Genomic DNA, 24,425 nt, shown 5'->3' on the forward strand with positions numbered 1-24,425 from the left:
AAAAGGGGAAATGAGCAGAGAGTCGTTTGGAGGAAACACAAAAGGGGAGAGGAGAAATTCGGAAAGGAAAGGCAAGGAAAAGGAAGAGGGGACAGGAAAGGAAAGGAGATTAGAGAACAAAAGAGGAAAGGAAAGGAGACACAAGAAAGACAAAGGGGATAAGAGAGGAGAGGATGAGGATGTCCAACACACTAAAGGCCTATATATACCTCTTAATAACTGAGGTGTTGTCTAATATGGAAATGACAGGAAAAAGCACAGAATGCAGAACAAAGTGCTCGATGTAATTTACTACAGTGTCGTCTTCACATAATTTGTCCCGCAGTGCAGACTCTGAACTCATAACCCCGACCTGCAGGAGGAGAAAGCATTACTGCCATTTCTGAAGGTGTGAAACGCAAATGTCTCTAAGGCATAAAGACATTTCCCGGCAGGATGCCTCAGGAAACACTGCCGCAATTTCACCTCAGCTCTACGTCCACAGTTTAGTGGGGTGTGCTGAAGTTTTCTGCGACGGGTGAATGCATTCGCTCCAACTGCACATTTTTCCTGGGTCACTGTGGTGTTAAAAGATGGGGGGAGGGGGGGGGGGGGGGGTGTCTTTCCAGAATATGCCTCCCAAGAATACCTTTCACTGTCCAAAATAATTAAACTCTGACTCACCCTCGACTACCAGAGAGCGCTGCAGGTGAAGCTGTTTGAATGTTAATGAGACTGGATGGAAAAGCAGAGAGAGAGAGGGAGAGATCAGCTGCTGAGCGATTCGGCTGTTCGGGCAGGGGCCACTTGTCAGCTGTGATAAAACACAGAAGGACACACAGACGCTCACCCCTCGTTTGTAGGGTTCGCTGTTTGTGTAGGATGTGATGGAGAAAGGGAGACGGTTGACAGAAAGACAGCGTGTGTCCACCTCATCTACCTGATGATCTCCAGACAGACAGAGAACATTTCAGTGGCAAAGCTGAACTGATTAGTAGGTCAAGAGAAAAATATCTGGCCGCTGGTTTAGGGTTAACACCGAACCTGGAGGTTCTGGATTACAGAGCGAGAGCTGACTGGTGTTTTCTGGATAATCAGACACATTCACTGGTTTCTGCCTGCTTCCATCTCAGCTCCTACAGTTACTGCAATCATTACAAGAGTTAAACTTACGATATCCTTCTTGAATTCGTTTTGACAGAACAGAATGAATTGGAAGAAGAAAAATCCATTTGTTCTTACTGTTGTTTTTCTTGTTTATCTCTCAGGTTTTCTGGTTAATAAGTGCCGTACAACCAGAAGCTGCAGCCTGAAAAAGTTTCATCACTGTTTCCGCTCCCTGTTTTTGTCAAGTCACACTCCGTTCATGCTTCCTCATCTGAGCCACAGAACGTACTTATTATTTTACTACATTAAACAAATCTTAGAAATCAGAGCTCACTGTCAAGCCTCAGTTTGCGTGTTGTGACAGAGATGCCACAGAAAATATTTTTTGGGGGTGTAGCATTTGTTTGTAAAAAGATGAAATGGGATGTTTTTGATTGAATTCAATCTTGTTTTTTTTTCCTAGTGAATTTCTGGTGCTGTAATTTCACACACTATGCATCCACTGTGCTGCCTAATACATCCCACTCTTATTCATCCAGTGTTATTCACATGAGGACTTTCTCATTACACAGCTGGAGCATCTAATCTGTTCTATCTTAAATGAATATATAGAACTACGTAACAAATGCAATAAAATAATTAATATCGAAAATTAAAGCCAACGCACTTCAGCTCTGCCTTGATGTCTCACAAGGCAGAAAAAAAAAATGTAGCCCCGTCGAGATAATGTCAATCAAACAGAGACGACAGAGATGTCAGAACTTTCCCATCTCCTCTGAGTTCACTGCTGGAAGCCTTTCCTGGGTTTGACAGACACTTGACAAGAGAGGCAGAAACACCTTCTACGATCCTTCATCTCAATATTAGCAATCCTTGCCTCGCTGTTGCATTGGCATATCAATACACACACACACACACACACACACACACACACACACACACACACACACACACAATCCCAATAATATTTCCTCTCCTCTCTTGCGGCACGGTCAGTGCTGACTTGGCATTCCTTCGACAGTCAGCTCTTTTGACAGTGCTGCTATGGAAATGAAGACGACTGAGGAAAGTGAATTTACATAGAAAATTGTCGTCTCTGGGTTAGAGGGGAGGAGTGTGTGTTCGGGTGGGGAGGGGGGGTAAAAACTGCAAGGTGAGCAACAACCTGCTTTGCTACAATACGTGTCAGTTTTGTCAGTGTACACATTATTACGTCTATTAATACAAATGTATTGCATTAAATACAAAATCACCTACAGTCGGCAAAAAGGAGTCGGGCGATTTGGGAACATTATGATTTTCAGCATTTAGACCGATGTCTAAAAATAAGCAACATGTTATTTTGAAACCTGACACAAAAGCACAGGACCTCACGTGTTCTGTAACAGCAACCCAGCTGTGTAACGCTGCGTGCACTGGAGCATCTGGTCTGGTGGGAGGACGGGAATCTGCTCAGACTGAGTAGCTCATATACAGATTGTGTGATTGTGTTTGATTCCAGCTGAGACAGATTGCAGTTCACACCTGACATTTAAATGCATCTCCAGTGGCCACTTGTGATTGAATTTTTGCTTCCCTGCCCACATCTGATTTTGTCTGCGAGGGGAAAAAAATGAAACTGCTGACGAACAGAAAACTACGTCTGCTCTGCCCAAGCAGCTGGAGCACGGAGGGTTTACTGAACGGGCCTACCAAGCACAGGGGCCCAAAGAGCCCAAGGGGTCAGGGGGCCCTTGAAGTGACTGTTAACATGTATAGTTGGAAAGTTAGCTAATGAGGATGAGGAAACGTGAGCATCCAACGAGAGCAAGATGGAAGTTGACAAGTTTGTCATCAAAGAAAACTGGAATAATGAAAGGTTTTCCTGCTCAGCGCACCTCACTTGACCTACTTAACGCTACTGATTTATCAGTAGAACAGTAAGTGACAATACATGCATAATCACCATATTAATCACACAAATTCTGTTGACCGCCACATTACTCTGACTCACTACAATACACTTCAGCTTGCTGGAAACAGCTGGCTAAGACAATGAAAAGGCTATTTGCTGGAAGCTGACAGATTTTCCATTTATGTCCGCTGATTCACTTCAGCAGCCACTGAGGGAATTATCAGGAAGAGCGGTGAGACAAATATAGTGTCCACGGTAAATGAACTGATGCTAACAATGATGAATATTTCAGAAGAACGTTCTTCCCGAAGCAATAGACTACAAGTAAAAATGGAAAAAAAAAAAAAGACAAAGAATCAGAGTGAATAAGTGCACGGAGGAGAGAAAGTGAAGTGCCACTGAAGAGTTCCAGTGGAGAGTCACTGTTGTTAAACAACAAGCCTGAGCTGGAACCTTGGAAGGCTTTCATCTGAAGGAAAACGTCAAAGACACACTCAAACAGTTCAACAAGGCCAAAGATGGTAAAGAGCCTGATCTCATTCCCACTGGCGAAGCTAACACAGACCAAACTGGTGTCACAGCTCGACCAGTCACAGCCCTGCTTCCACATCATCCTGTACCATATTAGGAGCGTTCAAACTCACTGCAGCGGCTCGTGTTGGATGCCAGGAATTATCCGGTGACCGGGGCCGACACAGGTTTAATCACCTTTGTGACAAGTCAGTAACAGAGCTAATTTTCAAAAGACAAGGACTAAATGGACTCAGATGCGGCGAGTTTGGGTCTAAATGTTACAGAGTCACAGGCAAATGTCAGTCACTGCCAAGGCCTGTGGCTGAGACCTTCCTGTTAAAGGTCTGTGATAAAAAATTTGCCTTTTAAGCCTGAGGGCTGCCCTCTTCCACAGTTTGATAAAAAGCTGGATGTGTCTGGATCATCTGTGCAATGGCTTTTCCAAACAATTTCAGAAAAAGATACCGTACATGTTGCGTGTTTGTTAAGGCTGTTAATTCCCCATGTGAGTCTACAAAATAATCAAAGGGATTTGGTGTTTGCTAGAAGGAAGATGTCACCGGGTGAGTTCTGCCTTTTTAGCGAGGAATCCAAATATCTTCAAAAAAAAAAAAATGAGCCAACATAAAAATCTATCAGGCCTATAGAGGAGTATCTTAGAAGTGACAGATTGAGAGTCTACAGAGAACAGTTTTTGTCTAGACGTCTGGTGAAGTTAGACAAAAAAGCAACAAAATCAACATGGCTTAAAGAATTTAATGTCTCTGCCTTCTGGCTGTTTTGAAAACACAATAGCTCTGAGGAATTTACTTTAACAACACAGCTATGTCTCACCAAAAGGATACTGTATCTGTGATAACTGAAAGATTTTATTACAGTTAAAAAACAGTATTGTGACTTCAACTCACTAAATACACAAGATCAATGTAGTGACATTGAGAGGGATGAGACTGAACCAAAGCCGTACAGCTGTGGGCCACAAAACAAAAACAATGAGCTGAAAGACACTAAAATGCTCGGCAGAGCCGAGAGGGATTAAAAAATCATGTCAGGGACGCGCTGTTAATATAAACATATGGATTAGTGCAGCTTCAACCTGTTAGCATCCACAGTAATCGGTAATGCAGAGTGGTTTTTTTTTTTTGTTTGGTTTTTTTTTTTAAATAAATCCAATAATAAACTGGCAAGAGGGCTAGCATTGTTGTGAAAAACAAGAAAACAGAGGAGCTGTTATGAAGAAAGGCAGTCAGACAGACAAGCTGAGTAGAGAACAAAGACCTTTAAGGCGGTGTGTAGCACAAGTGTTAAACAAAGCTACCTGTCAAACTGCTGTCTGCAAGGAAGAAAAAAAAAAAAAAAACCTCAGATCTCCGCAGCTAGACGGCACACACATACTGAAACACACACACTAACTTTTCATTCTTTTTCAAAGCCAGGATAGACATGATAGGGAGACAGGCCTGCTGTATTAGCCCTTAAAAGCACCAGTCTAACATCAAAAAGACATCAGAGGGGACTTCAGCTGCTACACATACACAGATGTACAGATATACACACAGACTCACAGAGGCCTGGTAACAAAGCCTGGGAGATAGCTGATGTAATTGGACTGTAAGTCCCACAGAGCAGCGAGTTGCCTGGTGAAGAGTTAGGAGGCAAGCAGCCGGCGCTGGGCATTAATATTGAGCAGAGAGCCGCAGGGCACGGCGCACTTTCACCCAATGAAATTTGGAATCCTTTTGTCTCCCAGCTCAGATAACACAACGTGGACACAGTCGGGTTGGAGTCAGAGCTGACCTGAAGAGCTCCGTGTCTGGAGCAACAGCTGAGGTCAGGGAGAGATACGCACTGTTGACTTCAGAGAAAAAATATTTTTACTGCTGCATAAAGTGGTACAAGTAACTTTCTACATATGCATTAAACATGGTTTTAGGAGTTAATTCATTTAACGAAAAAGAAACACCAACTTTTTTAAATGCTCTTTACACACAGAGTAGATGTAATTAGAAATGAAACAGGAGACTTTACCGGCTGTATTTTTATTATTGTTAAATTCTTTGAAAATACCAAAACTCTCTCAGTGCTTTCCGATCTTCCCTGCCCCAAGCTCATTAGTTCCTACTGAAGAAGTGAATCTTTAAAAACCAAAAAGTCCTATAAATTAAACATCAAAATACTGTATGTCATTTATCCGTACCCAGCGTATTTCAGTTTTCTGATCTGATGCATCCATTGACTGAAGGGCATCATTTGTGAATGCCGTCCAAAACAACTCAAATTGGGAAAATAAATCTGTTTTATCATCTCACAACACTGTGGTTAAGGTTTGATTAGGTTAAAGTGCAAAAACAACTTGGTCAGGATCAGGCAAAGACCATGGTAAGGGTTGTAATTAATACTTTGCCATCGTGGTTGAAAGAAACCAACGCTGACTTCCAGCAGGAAATGGACAATAAACAGCGGTTTCCTGTAGTCTGAGGTTTTATTGGCCCAACTATCCACCCAACAACTTCACTTAATCATCAGTGCAACTGATTCATCATTGATTTTGGTCTTTTCATCTGATTTGATTTGACAAAAACAAAACCACATAATGTCACCAGACTTATCCCTTAATGCTGTTATGCTAGGCTAACTGTTAGCACTCAGAGATGCAGCCTAATGGGTGAGCCTGCAGCCCTGCAGCCTCGCCCAAGGACTCTCTTGGTCTTTTCACGCCGCTGAGCAGAGCAAAGGCCGGCAGAGCAAAGGCCGGCTGCATTCATTCATTTACAGCATGCTTGCTGGAGCTGTAATTAAAAAAAAAACAACATTAAGAGTAAACTATACTATAGAGAGATGGCTGGTATTTCACATTCTGTGCCGGGGAACAGTGAAACTGTTTGGGTCAATAGCTTTTTAATCAGAGCATTTGCTGGAACTGTGTCGAAATGAGTGCGAAAGCCTTGAGGCCAGACCTAAAATATTTGGCTCCAACGAGCTGGTCTGTACTCTGGCACTGCAAGTTGGTTAATTACACCGGTTTCAAATGGTCGTGTAGCTAGAGAGAGGTGTCCATTCAGCAGGATCGTCGACTGGAGCCACCTTCTTTTCTGCAAACCTGCTAAACCACAATTATATTTCTACAAGTTCAGGGTTTTCCTTAGGCCACTGATGCAGTAAAGATCAATTTTAGAAAAAAAAAATGCTACATGTAAGTGTCAGACTTCAACTTATGCATTACGTCAGCGGTGGACAAAACTGACTGTACTGGAACAAACTGTCAGGACAAAATTAAACTAAACTCTAAATTTAACACGAACGCCAACGTTTCCCCACGTATTCACCACAGACACAAAGGAAAGACTGAAGAAGGAGAAAACACAAAAACAGCAGGAAATAAGACAAAAAATGACATGAGAATGAATGACAGGCAAACAAGTTGGAGATACGAGCGGAAAGAGAACGCTGAACAATGGGAATGTCAGAGTCAACTGCTAATCTGTGATTAGATAGCGCCTCGGTTTGATAATGCTCAAATGTGAGAGCAAAGGGAGAGACTCTTGTTCTGCTTCCTCTGTCACTCAAAGATGCGTGTGTGTGTGTGTGTGTGAGAGAGAGAGAGAGAGAAAGAGAGAGAGAAAGAGAGAGCGAGTATATTAACAAGGCAAATAGCTTCTTTGCCTTATCTTCCTCGCAGGGTAAGAGATACGGTCCAATGAATGCGGGTCTAGGAAGCAGCCCAGCTCCCTTTAGGCGAGCTGACAGGAATAAGAAACAAAGCAACACACATGAACTCCAGGGACTTTTCAGGGCTTCTAACAATAACCTGCTGCAGAACCGTCGGTATGTGAGACCCCGGACAATTCAGCATTGTTGTTGGACATATATACAGTGTAGGTTTAATAATGTTACACACAGGGTGAGGGTAAGCATGTTTATGAAGGAGGCTTTGATTTAAATGTATTTAGTCCAGGCAGTGTTACCTCTGATATGATGGATACGGAGAATTTGTGATTATAAACTCAATCGATAATGTTCTGACTGTCTGTGGGAAGATCTTAACCTGATTAAAATTAGAATTTTAGAATGCAACACTGATCAGAGACAGACATTAACGATCCAGAGATTTAATACTAGAAATACATTTTGGATTTTCCATCAAGGTTAGGTTTTATTTCTCCCAAAATACAGTAAATGAGAATTTTTCACATGACGTGATTATCTGTAAACTATTTGTCTGTACTGAGGAAATTAAAAAACAGTCAAAGGAAAATTCAGGTATTTTTCAACCTGGGTCTGAGCCTCATAGTTTCAGCCTTCCTGACTTTGCTCTCGCCACCTCTCACCCAAAGACTCGAGAAATGCAGCTCTGGCAAAACCATGTATATCAAAGCAAACAGTGCAAGAATTTTAAAGCTTATCAAATAAAAAATTACTTTAGACACTGGTTACTGAGTCAGTAAATATAAACTCAGCCCTCTAAGTAATTTCCCTTTAAAATTGCTTATGGTAGGAGAAAGATCGTGGTCATGGATAAATAATAAACATTTTAACACCGACTTCTAGTATGAGACAGGAAGCCACACTGTTTACTCCATTAGCACTGAAAGTTGCATCAGCTTGATTAAAATACTGTATTTACATCTTATCTCACACTGTAAGCAAGTTGTTTTTTTTAGCTGCAGCATTAATGCCGTGTTGAGTATTCCTGTGAAAAACCAAGATGTGTTTTCAAGTGTTTTCTTCGAAATAGATACAAGATAAGATGATGACAAAAACTAACATGGAAGCTTTTCTGATGCAGCCTGAAGTTACTTTTTCTTTGGCTTCTGAAAGTCTTTAATCCTTTACACACATTTTGTAATTGAAAAATATCTTATTCCACATCCAGGAAGGCTCCGGCTCTCTGATAATACCTCAGTTATTAACACACAACTACCACAGTGGCTGTCTCGCTTTTAGTAACAACAAATAAATCATCCACCAGACCTGCTGAATTTCTTGATATTATATATTAGAGTGTTTACGTCATTGTTGTGTTGTTTTTAATCTTGCTGACCTGACCCTGTGTGTTGATTGGTGTTATTATGCTGCACCACACAATGCAGCAGTGTCTCTTCTACTGCCCTCTGGATGTTTAAAGAGGCTAACTCAAGCTGCATCTGTGGTTGCTTAAAAGATGAATAAAAGCTGAAGATTAGATAGGAAGGAATTTGCAAATCAGTGTCTTAATCTATGTACAAAATAAATACAGATACAAAGATACTCAGAAGCGTAATGTGTTATGATAGCAGGCGTCCGTACAGCCTGTCAGTTTGTTCTCTGTTCCAGCCCAGCAGGACATGGCTGAAGAGAAGTTTTGTGTTGGACTTGTAAGCAAATCTTCTCATTTGGCTGTGATTTGTATAAAAAAAACAAATCATAAAAAAAAACAATGACAGTGACGGGTAATAGCAATGATGCCACAGAGTTCACAACCCAACTTGGCTGTAGAGACACTGAATTACAGTCAGAACAATCTAAAAATCTGGAAATACTTTGGATTTTGGTCAGTAAACAGCAAAAGTGTGTTACCGAAAGATAAGCTGTATGCAAGTTATGTAAGCTTCAGTTAGCCTACCATTAACTACCCAAGTAGTTACATCTCCAGTTGTATTGGTTTGCCCTCTTATGGACATAATGCACAAAAAAAACATTTTTTTTGTTTTAAGAAACAACTGAACATTATTTTTAGCCAATTTTGACTGTGCTAGACCAATATGGCCTTTTGCTGTGTGTGTCTATGTGAGTGTGTGCGTGTGTGCGTGTGTGTGTGTGTGTGTGTGTAAAGACACAGCAGTGGGGAGTGAGGGGAAAATAAAGCAAAGTGTGCTGTAGCAATTACACAGCCTGTCAAAGCACGGTGGGAGGAAAGGCTTGGTTCCTATTCTGACCCAGTGAGTGTGTGTGCAGTTGTTAGGAGGCTGCAAAGTCCGGCCTCACAACTAGCTGAATTACATGTGTGCTTGCAGGCAAAGACACACACACACACACACACACACACACACACACAGCTGATGGTAAGCCACTGAAAAAAGGGAAGACTCAGCCCATGTGTGACCCTGTTGACCAAACCAATTTCCCCCTTGTCAAGCAGTCTACTGCTGTGAGTGGGTGTGTGTTTCTGGCTGTGTGTGTGTGTGTTTTTGAGACAAAAAGGAGTAAAGAGTGTGTACTAATAATGTAGTGAAGAAACGATGCCACTAACTGGTGTGTGTTTGTGTGTGTGTTTGTGTGCGTGTGTTTGTACATATAACACAACATGGGTTATCACAGCCCCAGTTTGCTAATGGGATAAAGTAATTGTAGGCTAATCCCATTACATCAGACGGTTAAGATGAACAGCCACTGTAGCCTACGGACGCTGACATGGCCAATGAGATTAGGTGCAACTTGAGGTTCATGGCTGTTACATATACATCAGAATTTAACTGCATTACTGTTTGTATGCTGTATAAAGGATACACAGGTGGATGAATCCTATATATAAGATCTTGTATGTGAGGAGAAAAGTCGTATAACTATCCTAATCTGGCACGTCCAAGTACAAACGTTCTGACAAACTGGGCTGAATTTATGAAACAAAACCAGATATAATATCTGATACATAAGACAAATTACAGATAAAAGATGTGTACAGAAGAACAGACAAATCTACAGACAAAATTAAGGAAACAAAGGTGTCAAAACCAGCTCGTTCCTGAGAGAACACACGGTAACTAATGTAAGCTCCCCGACTACAGAGAGACCGAGGAAGAATATCAACATCAGACATGAATTGTTAATGGACTGTGTGAAAGCAGATTCATCTGAGGCTCTTTAACAAAAGAAACATACTCTAGACCCTCAGATGGTGGACGGACACTGCCATCACTCTTCACTCATTATTTGTCGCAAAGACACACATCTGTCAGTTAATATCATGTCATTCATTGTCACGTGTTTTCCTATATTGACTTTCTTTACCACTTTACTTATCTTTGCATTATTTTAACTCGGCCTTATCACCAGATATGAAAAACCCGCAGTGTCAGAGTGACATGTTTAAAACATACACATGTTCACACACAGTGAACGGCCCTCGCTCCATTTAACCGATGACCCCTTTTACAGCCTTGTGTGATCAATGATACAATCAATTTTCTTTTCAAATCTCTGCATGACCTTTAAAATATCAAATACATCTACCCTGTGTGTGTGTGGTGTGTGTGTCTGTCTGTGTGTGTCTTCCCCTCCATCTACTGATTCACTGAACCGAGTTTCTTCAAAGCAGTTTTGCTCAGTCAGCCTCGGAAGGAAATAACAACCTTGTGGCCGTGTTACAAGTTGCACACCTGCATGTCCTACCTTTAATGTATGTGAGTGTGTTCTTTAACAAGCTCTCAAGCTCTAACCATTTTTAATTGTTTAACGGTTTTAATTTGCTCACTTCTTCGTTATGAAGAATGATTATACTGTACATTAACAATACACTGCAAAGCTCACATTGCTAAATACACATCAATAGCTTCAACATAAATGTATATGTTTAATTTTTATCCGGACTCCCAGTTAAGTTCTTAAGTTCTCTAATGGAAAGTGCAGCTCTCTACTAAAACCCCAGCTGTCTCTGGTTTTGACTGACTTTTTTTTATCACTCATAAATTATTGAACGTCAGTTGTGTTATAACAGCAACACAGAATAAAAAAAACAGTGAGTTCTTCATTCGGGGCTCTGCAGACAGACTCGTCCCTGGCTCCAGGAATAGCTGAAGAGCTGCGATGTGAGTGTTGCACTGTTAGAGCCATTACAAGGACCAGCTTTGGTTTATAGCCATTACAAGAGGGACACAGGCTATCTGACCCTTCTTTAGTCAAATCTGGTGACACTCATTGCGTCGTGGTATTCAAAGGGCTCACGTTTCTGGCATGGAAAACACAATGTAAACCCAACCAACTGAGCCACGATGAAAACTGAACTCTGACAATACTTTGTTACAGACCTGTTTTATAAAGAGAGAACTGACCGCTTGTAGGCTTGACTTTGGTCTGACTCTCTGGTGACAGTCATGGGAAAACAGTGGTGTGGGGTCTTATTTAGCACGGGTGATTGGAACAGATAATTGGATGGCTAGTGCGATTGGTCAATTTCTAAATTGGTGGATCAACAGAAAATGAATCTACGACAAGTCCGACAGCAAAATTATCAATTTTTCATGAACTGAGAGGTGAAACGGGCCTGAGCAGAAGTGTGCATCATATTGGTCAAACCCCACACTTTGCTCTTCTCTGCCCTCAAACCTCCTCCCTCCATCTGTAGCCCTGTTCCCTCTCCTCAGAACAGATTAGACCAGTCTAAAAAGAGATTAAGATAGATATCCAGAAAATTCATTCTCTACGGTTAGCAAATAACCTTTACTTGGCCGTGTGTGTGTCACTGTGTGTGGATTTGTAAGGCGCTTTGCTCGGGCACAGCAGGAGGATAGCAGAGATGGAGAAGGGGGAAAGGGATGGGGGCGGTTGTTTTTCTCTTCCCATCCCTCCAGTAAAACCAATTTTCTCACTGAGTGAATGGGATTTCCTGAGGACAGAAGATAGAAGCTGTCTGTCGGCTCCACCCAACACGCTGCATTACCCCGCGTGTGTGTGTGTGTGTGTTTGTGTTTGAATGCCTGAGCTGTCAGTGGTCAGCAGTGCAGGTTGTTGTGCTGACCTGCACAGGCAGAGGTCACAGATAGGATTACACTGCGGGTAGATTTGTGTCAATGAGTGTGCCCTTGCCTGTGAGAGTGTGTGTCTGTATCAGAGCCGGGCGTTGATAGAAAATCTCAACTTTAAATAGATCAATATGAAGAGATGGGCAGGGAAAAGATAAGAGGTCAAAAATTATTCATGGTTGGAAGCGTGCTGCCCGACGTGCTGCCCGACCACAGTGGAACGGCCACACTGGAAGATGGAGTGAGGGACAGGCAGTGACAGACGGGGAAGACGTGATATATTTGAATATGGAGATTAAAGTGCACACATTTTCAGACAGTTTCTGCTGGATGACATCTGTGTTGTACTCCGTTGTATAAACGAAAAGTGACAGTTGTGACAGACAGTTGTGTACCGAACGCAAAAAAAGAGACAGGTAGCCAATCATCGCATGAAGTGGGTGTGAATGTCAGGTTGTGATTTCTGTAGCATTACAGAAATGGTCAAACACAGACCTCTGACTAATCTGATGCTGGAAAGATGCGGGAGGAGGGGGTTTCGAAAAGCTGTTTAACAATCTGACAAGCACTTATGGGATTGCTGAGTGGCGCCTTAAGAAGACGTGGAACAACAAGAGACTAGGATTAGACCCGAGGCTGCAATTAACAACTGTTTTCTCTATTAATTGCTAAAAAAAAGTGAGAAATCCCTGCTGCAGTTTCCTCAAGCCTGATTTCCTGAAGCCTGTTTCCCAACAAATAACCCAAAACACAATGAAAACCATTTAGCTATCACAAAGAAGAGCAGCAAATCCTCATGTCTGAGAGGGTGTAGGCAGAGAATGTTTTGCATTTAGCCTGAAAAAAATTACTTAAAGGATCAATTGATTTTGTTCAGTCACTTCACTGTAAACCTGTCATGTCAGAAACTCCGTGGGCCTCCTGGGTTTTAACAATATTGTTCTGACAAAGATAGAAACTGAGGCCAAGGAGGAAACTCCCATTGCTTCTTATTAGGAACATGGGAGGATCCACAACCTATTTTTCCAAGACCTTAAGCAAAAAGTAGAGACACACTCCTGACAGGTCACCAGTGCATGAAGATAAATGGATTCAAAGTCTTACGTGGAGTGTGGAGCCTTCATCTCAGTTGCATGTCTCATGACCGTGGGAGGAAACCAAGACTTTCAAAGGGAATCCACAAGAACTCGGGGAGGAACATGTGAAACGCCTGCATTTTTAATAAACTGAACTGGAGGTGCTCAGTGTGAGTTTCTGAGTCTTTGGTGAACATTTACATAAGAGCACAGACACACAAATATAGAGAAGTAAGTAGTAGGGGCATATCTATATAAGAGCCCTATGCTTTCATTTACATATTTCTGAATAAGAAATTTGAATATTTGCACGACAGTTACACAAGATTTGACCATTTGGTGGAAGCTTTAAAGTCTAAGTGAATTAACCAACAGTGCCATGTACTTTTAACATGACAGGTCCCAGTGGAAATCAAACCCTAACCCTGTCTCTAAGCACCTTGTTCCTGCCAAATAAAAACAAAACACTGAAGAATTAATGAAAAGTTCAGTGAAATGTCAAAATATTCATCCAGCTTTCTGTCCCTCTCTTCTCTCGATCCAGTGGCTGCACAATGAAATAGGATGGAGTGAATAGAGAGCTGTGGTTGTGTGTGGCTGTGTGTGTGTGTATCATGCTCCACGGGTGTCTGATTGGACGTCACAGTCTCAGGAGGCGGTCTGTCAAAGTGGGTTGCTCATGCATGTGGTTGTGCTTGTGTCATGTGTGTGTTTATGTGATCCTGCCTGTAGGTATCCACTCTATATTCAGTTCAAGCCAGAGATTAAGAGGCGTCTGTCTCTTCGCTGTCTGTGTTCGATCACAGAATTTGGCTGCTTCTCTGTCTGAATCCTAACACAGTGAATTTATGTATGTATGTACGGCCATCCCAGAAAATATTTTTGTACATTCAACAGTGAGAACTGAACAGAACAAGAAAATGTTTGAGAAGTAGAGACATGTCTCACACACAAAGCAAGCCCCCCTGTCCCTGCTCAGTGTCTAACCATTTTCTCATGCCAACCAGCCATCCACTATCACACACTGTCCTCTTCCTCCTTCTCTTTCTGCTGCATTTTCCATGACCTGAGCCAGACCTTCTTCCCCATTCTTTGTGTCTCTTATACAGTCCCTTCACTCATCTCATTTGCTGTTCCTCAGCACAGAACTTCTATTCTGTTGTAACCGTGCTTCTGTCCACCTCCAGACGTGGTTTGTGTGTGTGTGTGTGTGTGTGTGTGGGTCCTTGGTGTGTTCTGGGTACATGTACATCTGGATATGGTCTGTCTAATTACACTGTGATGTATGCTAATTGAGGGCAAGTGAGGGAACAGACTGAACACATTATGGCATGACAGACACCATGTTCCCTTCTATAATTTAAAAACAAAATCCTACAAAATCCTTTTGAGACATTTTACCATGCACCAATTTTAGTTTTTGTTTAGTCATGCTCGCTCATCAACAACATAATTATGTAGAACCAGAGGGGCTACTGGTTATCGGTATGTTTAACACCTCCGTGTAGAGCCGGAGGTGGAGTCAGTATCAGTGGTGGACTGAAGAGGCGAGCTCTCAGACCACATCTGATTTACTGTCACATTGAGGTTTTCCACAGGTGTGTCTCTTATCTATGGGCTAACCTAAATCCCAGGCTACAGAAAGCCCGCAGCTAGCTTAACTTCACTTTATTCATCACTCCAAATTCATTAACCCGGGGCTAACAGTAAACGCTGGGTCATGAGCCCAGGGTGAACATCCGCAGACTGCCGACAGCATGCAACTTGTTCCAATTTGTTGTTGTTGTTTGAACAATAAACATTTAATTGCTTCGGTTCAATCCTTGACTCACACTGATCTTGGCCCTTTGTTTTTTAGGGGATAGCTCTGCCCTGGAGAGAGGTTTAGAAAGTCCTGTGGGTGCTGTAAGCTCAAAGCCGACATGAGACTTAGCCATGGGCTATTAGTGTGAAAGATCTTTTTCATGCTTATGTCACATGTACTTCCTGCTGCCATTAAGCTGGACGTCAAAATAACAAACATGGTGTGGCATCTCTCACTGCTGGGTCCTTTCTTAAAGTTGTCTCAGGGCTGTCACTGGTACTTGTGAGAAAGTGAAAGTAAAGAAGCCACAAAATCTCGTATTTTAGCAAACAGCTGTTGGAGCTGCAACCCTGTCTGCCATATGGCAGAGCAACACATCAAAAAATCATCAAGAAATTGTGTACATGTAGACTCCCTGCTGCTTCCCAACGTCAGTGAAGTGCTCTCTACTTGTTTTTAGGCCTGTCAGTCACAAGCTGCCACTTTCCCTGCCTTGTTCTTGGTTTGTCTCTTGTCCCTTTAATGCTGCAATTTACTGACTGGAGTTTCTAAGTGTTACAGGAAGGCAGCTGGACTGGTTCTTGAAGACGCTTCACTTTTCATACAAAAGGTTTTTGTCAGTTCTAAGTGACTGGTGGGGAGTTTCAGGCCTTTAACCTCTTGTTGGAATCATTAACACCTTCAGAGTCGTGGAGGTAACATGTGAGTGGCTGACCCACCCAGCCATCATGTGAGTCATTAAGGTCACACGAGACATGGTGTGAATGGTTGTTAAACTGCCTGGGGAGGGATATTAAGACCGCATGGTATCGCTTGTCATCAGGAACTGCAGAGGTTTTCAAACACAGGCAGGAAAATGGAAGAAGACGTTTCTCTGTGGATGTATTTCACAGAACGAGATAATGTCTTTTCTTGAATCACTATCTTAGGATGACAGAGAAATATGGGAAACTGAAAAACATGATTATGGCAAAATAACATTACTGAGGTGGCACCTCAGTAATTGAGGTAGGAAAGTGGCTTAAGAAAACCCCAATTTATTCAGTGAAAATAACCTTGAAATTTTGGTCTTTTACACCCGTTTGTTTGAGACCTAATGGTGGGTTATGGGTCTATTTTCTGGGGAGCCCTAATCACATAAGTTCACATGGCAGCAGCACTGGTATCCTTTAATGACCCTGAAATCAGGGATGAGACTGAATCTAAATTCGTTTTGAAAGCTTCGAGGACCCCAACTGTAGAGCCCTCACAGCCTATTTGAAACAATATCAGTAACAAATAATGGTATGATCTGATCATGAAGGCTGATTATTAAAGTGAAAGCTGATTGTTAAAATGAACGCTTGCCTGATTGCAGATCAGAGAGTTGCTGAGAGTTGTGAATATTCTTGGAGAAAGCAAACTTAATGGAGACCAATCAATTAGCAGAGGGAGCTGGCGAAGGCGTGCTGTGCTAGTCTGAGCCAGGCTGCGCTGCTTCTTGTGCCATCTGATCAATCACTGATAATAAAACTGTTCAGGAAATTAATCAAGGCCTGGCAACGGGAACCTAAAGTTCAGCTAATTTCTCTTGTTTATATCACAGAAATCCATGCTACAACCAAACTGTGCCAAGCCAAATCAGTCAAACAAAGATCCGTGTGCAGCGGAAAGCAAAGAAACAAACACGGAGAGACATTGTTAGCATGACCATTCATACATCCTGTGGTTGATACAAAGATCCTCTGGCTGAACAGGGGACCAAGGCTGTGTTTTCTCTATCCTTTATACATGATCATGATAATAAATCACTGATGCATGGTTTATACACTGTAATCATTTAATTAGTAAAATCAGGTCAGCTGGGCGTCTTTGTCCTGGCAGGTATATGTAGTTTTACTGCTGGTGTGAAGTCAGTTTTCTTTATATAACAGACTGACAGGACGTTTCCCTCCACAGCCCACAGGAAACAGGAGGGAATCTGGTACTAAAAATACCACAAAAATACCCACTTGAATCGACCAGACTCAGAAACTCAGACTGCTCAAGTCTCATATTTGCTTTGGCTGAACTGCACTGAACTCAGAGGGTTTTGCCCAACTTTGCTTACAGTGTTAATATATTAGTTGCTCTACAAAGGTTGCTGTTCACAACCAGAAGAATAATTACAATAACCATAGCCATAACTTTATATGGAGTATCAGCCTATATTAAGATGGACTTCATCCAAACGTGTCTTTTAATCACAGAGTTCGAACAGCCAGTATGGAACATGATGGATTTAATGTAGACGGCTTCCAAATGTAAGATGTACACTGAACAGGGTTCACTTTCTTTCTTCCTCAGAGACAGATTTCCTGTTTTCCTGTTTTCTAACCTGTTGTGAAGTGAATGAAGTACAGCAATGATTGCCTCAGCTTTGCAGTCATTAACTGTAATTTTACCAAAAAAACAAAGTTGTAGGCTTTTTGTCTTCAACTGTTTTTCAACAAAGACAATGGGATCATCAATTATTTCCACAGCTCCTGCTCTTAACTGTACCGTAGATACAGTATTGTGCTTTAAAACGTTTCATTTCCTCGCTGTCACTGCAGTCTAATTGCCTCTGTGTCTAAAGGAGGTTCGTACGACACCTGAGAATCAAATCCCTGTTTTGGTTTTCCAGTGACAGGATTTTTGCTTTAATCTGGGTTGTTCTAAGGGATGAGCGAGGCAGCTGGGACACTCATCACTGCCATCACCAGATTACTCTGTCAGACCAAACTAAAGGAGATTGGGATTAGTTTTCATCACAATCATGTATCATCATTGTTCATTATAATCATTCTGGGATAAGGGCTTGGAAATGATGAAAACCTCCTCCTACAATGAACAGTGGCAAATTTTAAAAAAGCAGATCTTCACAGCAAGGGTTTGCTGCTTCACTCTACAATCACTTATAATTGCTTGAGCTTTTCATTGTGTTTGTAGTGATTATACATTATGTATATAAGCACCAAAAGGATTTCTGCTCAATACGCATGATACTAACATTACTTCACTAAGTATTTCTGCTTTAGTGATTCTGTATACGTTTAACTCAAATAGCAAAAACACAACACATATCTGAATGTGCATTAGCTCGCACTAAGGAAATGTAGGAGCTGCTCACAGCTGCATAAGAGTAGAACAAATTCAAATTAAACAATGAAAAAAACATAACTATACAACTATTTTTGTGAGTATCGTATGATTTCCTCTTAGTATAAGATTATTATGGTGTTTTCTTGTATAATAACTGCAAAAAACGTAAGTAACAGGGTTTGTCTCTGTATTTTCTACCGTCTATCATTTCAATTCTTTTCCCTTCCCTTTTTTTGCAGTTCCTTCCCTCCATCAATCATCACTTTCTTCCATACTTCTTTCATGTCTCTCCCCTTATTTCCTCCTTCAGTGTCTCCCTTCATGCACTGCTTCCTTCTTCCCATCCTTTCTCTCTGTCCCTCTCTCTCTCACTCTCTAGCTTACTCTCTTCAGTTTTGCTGCTGACTGTCCTTTGTCTGTCCTTCCCTCCTTGAAGCACTTAGCTCAGATTAGCAGGAGGACTGGAAGCCTTTTATTCTGTCCATTTCTCCATACATTGTTTACTTCCTTCCCAGCATCCTTCCCTTCCTCCCCTTCCTTCAGCAGATGAGGTTCCACGCTGTGATCTGTATGCAGGCACGGACGTTAAAAGCTTGCCGGTAGGGTGCATGCAGCCAGTACCAGCTGTACTTTACTGATCAAATTTTCATCAAAGGCCCAGGTCTCTTTGAGTCAGAGCCAGACAAGAACCAACAGGGAGAGAGACAGAGAGTGACTCCACTCCTCTACCTGCTCCTTCTGTCTGTTTATAACACCTCTCATCACTCTTTGACTCCTCATCCATCATCCTCCTTACACCCAAAAAGAAAATCTCTTTTTTTTTCCGTATATTTCAGCCTGTAGAAAAAAAAAAAGCTTCAGAATAAATTTCAGCTCAGACAGCTGACAGTATGAGAGATCATGGACGGTGTGGTGACTGACCTCGACCTCTCCGGCGTCCAGCCATCAACAGCAAGAAATCACGTGTGAACAAGATGAATCGAATCAAACAAAGCGCCTTTGTTTCTGACTGGAACATGAAATTTCACATAAAGTTTCGAGAAGCTGAACTTTCACGTGAAGTAAGAGAAGTTTCAGTTCCAGTATAAAAACACTGAAAGCTGTTGAGGTGACAGTTAAAGTGCAAGTGGCATATACCAGACATACACACTGACGCTTCAACTATTTAGAGTGCATTTACTCAACTGCTTCCATCTTTTACCATTCAACTGACATTTTAACTGCTTTTCTCTCTTGCTCTTTGAGTGAGAATTCAGCTGCTTTCATCTTCAACTCTTCAAATGACACTTCAGTTGTTTTCAGCGCTTATAAACAAACCCACAATTCAACTGCCTACATGGCTCAAAAGTGAAAATAACACTTCAAATGCCTTCAGCAATTACACTTCAGTGGATTTCAGTTGTTTCCAGCTCTGACAAAAACTCACTTCAAACTCTTTCCGTGCTTCACCTTCAACTGACACTTCAAGTGCTTCGACTTAAATCTCAGATGCAAACAATTTACATTATAAGACATTTTCACCTGTTAACAGTGTTTGCGTCTGCAATTTTCAGAGTAAAAGAGCACCTTTCACACAGGTTTAACAAAGAAGAAACTAAACTTTTCATTTTGTTTTTCATTATGGAATAGTTAAACTTGGCCTTGTGATGGCAAAGTTTGTGGTCTCTAACAAATCCATTTTCAGCTCAGATGCAGAATAAGTCAAATACTTTCTAAGGTCACACACTAATCTTCAGTGTTACTCTCCTCATTCAGCCGACAGCCTCTGTTTGCTCTGTGGTCTCTTCAGGTTTGAGGGTTCATCTTCTCTGGAGGTTGGGCACAGCCTCATCTAACAGATCCTCCAAAGGGGGAGTTACATAACACCTGATCACTGTTCAATTAGCCCACTTTATTATGAAAAACCAGCCAGCACAAATGTACCTGTAATACAGCTCCACTCTATCTGTAAGAGCTTTTATCCAGAGTGTGTGTTGTTTAAGTGCTGGATTTGAGGGTTGAAGTTCAGCATGTAAAAGAGGAAAACTGGAGCGCTCCTCTAAAAAGAACCTGAAGTGTGTGATGTGACACACATGCACCAAACTCTTAAACAGTCTGCAAACTTATTTTAGAAAATCCTCACATTTTGGTTTACCTGCCAAGGACGAGTAAAATCCAATACTTTATCTTCCCAAAACTGGTTTTTACAAGGTAAAATAACATCAGTAAATAATAATAACACAGATACTGATCATAGAAATTAGCTTCTTTCAAACGTTATCATTATTTACCCTTCATACATGCATTTGGTTAACAGATCTAAACTCCGACACAATGTCCTCTGTGTTAGAGCTGAAATGTGATATCCTGTGATTCCTGTTTTTGGACTGGTGGTTGGACATAAGCAGTTTGCAGGTCCAACCTTGGGGTTTAGGAAACTGTGATGGGCATTTATCACTATATTCTGACATGACCCAGCGGGTGTTGATGCAGTTTGCACTTTTATCCCCAACGTCCCCTTCAGCTCCACCCGGCAGTCTTTCAGCCCTACACCACCAGTCATTCAGTGCCAGACCACCAGCAACATTCAGTCATCCTGTCCATCATTAGCCTTTAGTCCTCCGAGGCCACCCCTCAGCCCATCCATCTACCACCTCCATCCTTCAGGGGTCCCTGACCGGGAGCTGAAGGAAAGCGACCTTTCAAGGCTCTGATGAAGTACGGGAGGATCTTGAATTGATTGACTCTCATAAAAAAATAAATAAATAAACGGAACTAAGAGCGACTGCTGAGAAATAATAAGGAGTCACAGTTGGGCTTCAGTGTTTCACACCTGGATTATCAGCTCAGATGATCTGCAAGCTACTGTTTTTAATGGAGCAGCTTTTGTCATGACTGTGTATGCTGATTAAAACCAGTGTCAACATTTAAAAGTGTTTGTTGTTTTGCTTTTGACCCAACTATGGCTTACAGTTTTCAGTGTAATTCTTATTGTTTTGTTTTGTAATCTGTCTTTTGTTCACAATTTTATGCAATTTTCTGTGCCGAAATTGGCAATTACCGCCTCGATCCAGCACCTAAACTGTGCTAATTCGCTGCTTCTCTTACCCTTTATCCGATTCTAAACTTAATTTCTTTGAATTTTAGGTTTCTGCTGGACAAAACAAAACAAGCAATTTCAAGAGACATCACCTTGGGCTTAGGAAACTTGAATTAAGTAATTAAAATCAAAGCCACTATTTTCAGAATTACTGAAAATGATAAATAAAGGATATTATTCGGTTTAACATTTAAGCATTTAGATGTCGACAAAAGAAGAAGATATAACGCTTTGTTAAATAATGCTCACGTTTCCTTCTTCTCATCTCACAACTTTGAAACTGCAACTTTGCTGTGCTAAGTGTTTCCCAAATAACAATTATTGTTCTCTCTGGTGTTATTATTGCTAGTTTCGTGCCACAGCCCTTAAATCCAGCACTTGACAAATAAGAAATAATGTTCCTCTAGATTTTCTGTGTGTGCTGAAGCGCTGAAACGCTCATTGAGTTTGTAAATGGGTTTTGCTACCAGAGAGTTCCCAATCTGACTCCTGCCTGCACTCTCCCTCCCTGCTGATAAAGAAGCACTCAGCCTCACAACTCTAGTTTGCTCACTGTTTGGATGATTGTGTAGATTATGTGCGCATATAAGAGGGTGTTTACACCTGCATCTGTGTATCGAAGAACCGATTACAGCAGAAGTGTCGACAAAAGTGAAGATCAAAGTCACTTAGAGTGAAATCCCACCTGGTGACATCAATATAAAAACAGAGATGAACTCTGAAGATCTTTCACTTAAAAAACAAACCTCTGCAGGAACCACATTTTGGGGGATTAAAAAGCTTTTCTGTAGAGTTATCCATCCTTTGGACATTAAGAGACCGAGGTGAGTAATTAAATGAGAAAAAAAGGAGAAGATATTGAGAAAAGCGAGAGTAGAATACCTGCTGATGTCATTTTCACAGCCTGTTGTCACTAAGCAGATTCACACAAACTCGCGCACACAGACACAGCAGGACTCGCACTATGAGGAAAGAGAGAAGCCCTGGGGAATCTCCCTGCGCTCATTTTTCTAAATAAAAGCGAGTTTGGAGCAATAATTTGTCAGCATTTAGACGCTTCAGAACATATTCTCCCTCCCAAGGCTGATGGAAAACCACCTTTATTTTCTCTTTCACCTCGAAAAAAAAGATCTTTAAAAGTACAACAGTGAAACGAGAGTTTTCCATTATCTGAGGCACCTTGTAGCAAAGGAACTCAGGGTGAAACATTTAGTTTTATACTATTACTATAATATTATCAAAGAACAACAACATTTCAGGTCGTCTTTCCACCATTTTCCAGTAATTGGCAGCTTGTTTAAGCCACATCCCTAACCTGGTTGGAATCATAAGAGAGAACCCACACTTGAACAGAGAACTTACCTTAGCGCTCACTAATGGCACACACTTATCTGCCCCAGCTCTTAAAGGCAATATTACTGAAGATTTGGAGCATATAAAAGCACTTATTCCCCCACTCAGTCTCCACTGTCCATCATCTGCTCTGCACCATCTGTTTCATCAATCAACCTACAGTTCAGGCAGTAAAGTCCCTGTTCAAAAGCCTCGTTCGCTGCACAGAAAACAGGAAGCTTCAGGATGTTCCTTACCTCTTTTCCAGACAGGTAGTAGGCGGACAGCAGACCTCCGACAAACCGTATGTTCACCTCAAACACAGACACTTCTGCATTCTGCAGCAGAGACAAAAGAAAAGAAATATGAGATTATGAACTGTAAAAAAATCACTACTCATGAATACACATTTCTGCTACTGCTAAGAGTGAATTAAGAGAGCGTAAAACTCAACAGTGGAATGTTTCTGGGCTTTTATTTGGCCTCAGGGAGGATTAGGCAGTGGGGGGCTTTTCACAGCCCAGACAGATATTTTTGGACTGAAGCAGCCAACAGTTGATACTGAATAAATTTAAATACTGGTTTGTTCAGTCCTGCTGTGAATGAGTGAGTAGCAAAATGAGTGTGTTATGACTGAGCAAGATGAATAAATGGGCTATTGAATTGTTGAGCAACACAAAAATGCATGTGTACGGGATGAGTGAGAGGATACCTGTGCTGCATGAGAGGTTTTTACCAGCTGCCTATTTCCACCCTGAGCAGTGAGTAAGACTAAGAGAGAAAGATTTCATATATCTCAAACATTTTTCGTCATATTAGCCGAGTAGCTGTGATGGCAGCGTCAGAGAGAAAGAAAAACCTGCTTAGATACCAAACACTGCTGCATCTAAACAGACAGTGCCTCTGTCTTGTGCCAGAGGATGGGACAAATAATACCAAAAACTGTAAGTTTGCTGAGCCATTTGTCTCAGCAGCCGAACAATGAAGCTCCATTTCTCTCTCTCTCTCTCTCTCTCTCTCTCTCCCTCCCCCTTTATGAACAGATTCCTAAGTCAGATGAAGTTTTTTGTGTTTGACTGGCAGCTCCCATAAGTCACTGCTGTCTACCAGAGACGGGACAATAGACTCCGTCCTGTGCAAAAACAAATTATGTGTCAAGACAAAATATGTCCTGTCATTTTTCCCCTAGTCTGAGCGACTGATTGAGCAGTTAGATTGTGTAGCAAATTCATCGTAATTAAAATTTTAATATTTCCCCCACAACGCGCAGGCACCTATAATGCAAAAGGACAATGTTATTTCTTCCTACTTGCCTGCTGTCTATTAGCAGTGCAGTTTTAATGAGCTAAAAGAGTGAAACACTGTTCTATAGCGACATTGGAGTGAAGAAACATTTCACTTCCACACACTGTATTCTCGTCCTGCAGCATCGCTGCTTTTAACTGTTGAACAATGACCCTCCGAGTCAGCAGTCGCGTGACGTTATCTCATTCCTGCAAGACGGCCCGACAAAGTTGGCAGGCGAGGAGTCAAGTCTCCTGATGTTGCAACACTGCAGCCATTAGAGTGCACAGGAAACTGACTAAGCACAGCCACAGCGTGGCCTTTTCCTAGCAGAGAACTAATTAAGGGTTGAAGCAAGATGAGTCAATGAGATAATGTTCCAACCAGAGTTTGTGTCACTGGACAAGCTGTACATCTGGTCACAGAGCTTAAACTGACGAGAAGTGTTGAGTTTTCTTTTTACCCATTGTACTCTTTACAGCCTAAATCGTAAGTTGTGTTTGAGAGCGTTGGAGTTCACAGAGGAGGCCTCAGGAGT

At 41.6% G+C, this 24,425-nt stretch overlaps 1 protein-coding gene across 1 annotated transcript in view; it reads right to left on the reverse strand.

The window, feature by feature from the left end:
* man1a1 (mannosidase, alpha, class 1A, member 1) overlaps positions 1–24,425 on the reverse strand; it is a 112,593-nt gene that overhangs the window by 36,885 nt on the left and 51,283 nt on the right. Inside the window, exon 4 of the mRNA XM_041064062.1 lies at positions 22,861–22,941. Coding sequence (XP_040919996.1) covers positions 22,861–22,941 — 81 coding nt within the window. The remainder of the gene's footprint in view (positions 1–22,860; positions 22,942–24,425) is intronic.

The sequence above is a fragment of the Toxotes jaculatrix genome, chromosome 19 (genome assembly GCF_017976425.1).
Source record: "Toxotes jaculatrix isolate fToxJac2 chromosome 19, fToxJac2.pri, whole genome shotgun sequence".
Taxonomy (NCBI): domain Eukaryota; kingdom Metazoa; phylum Chordata; class Actinopteri; family Toxotidae; genus Toxotes; species Toxotes jaculatrix.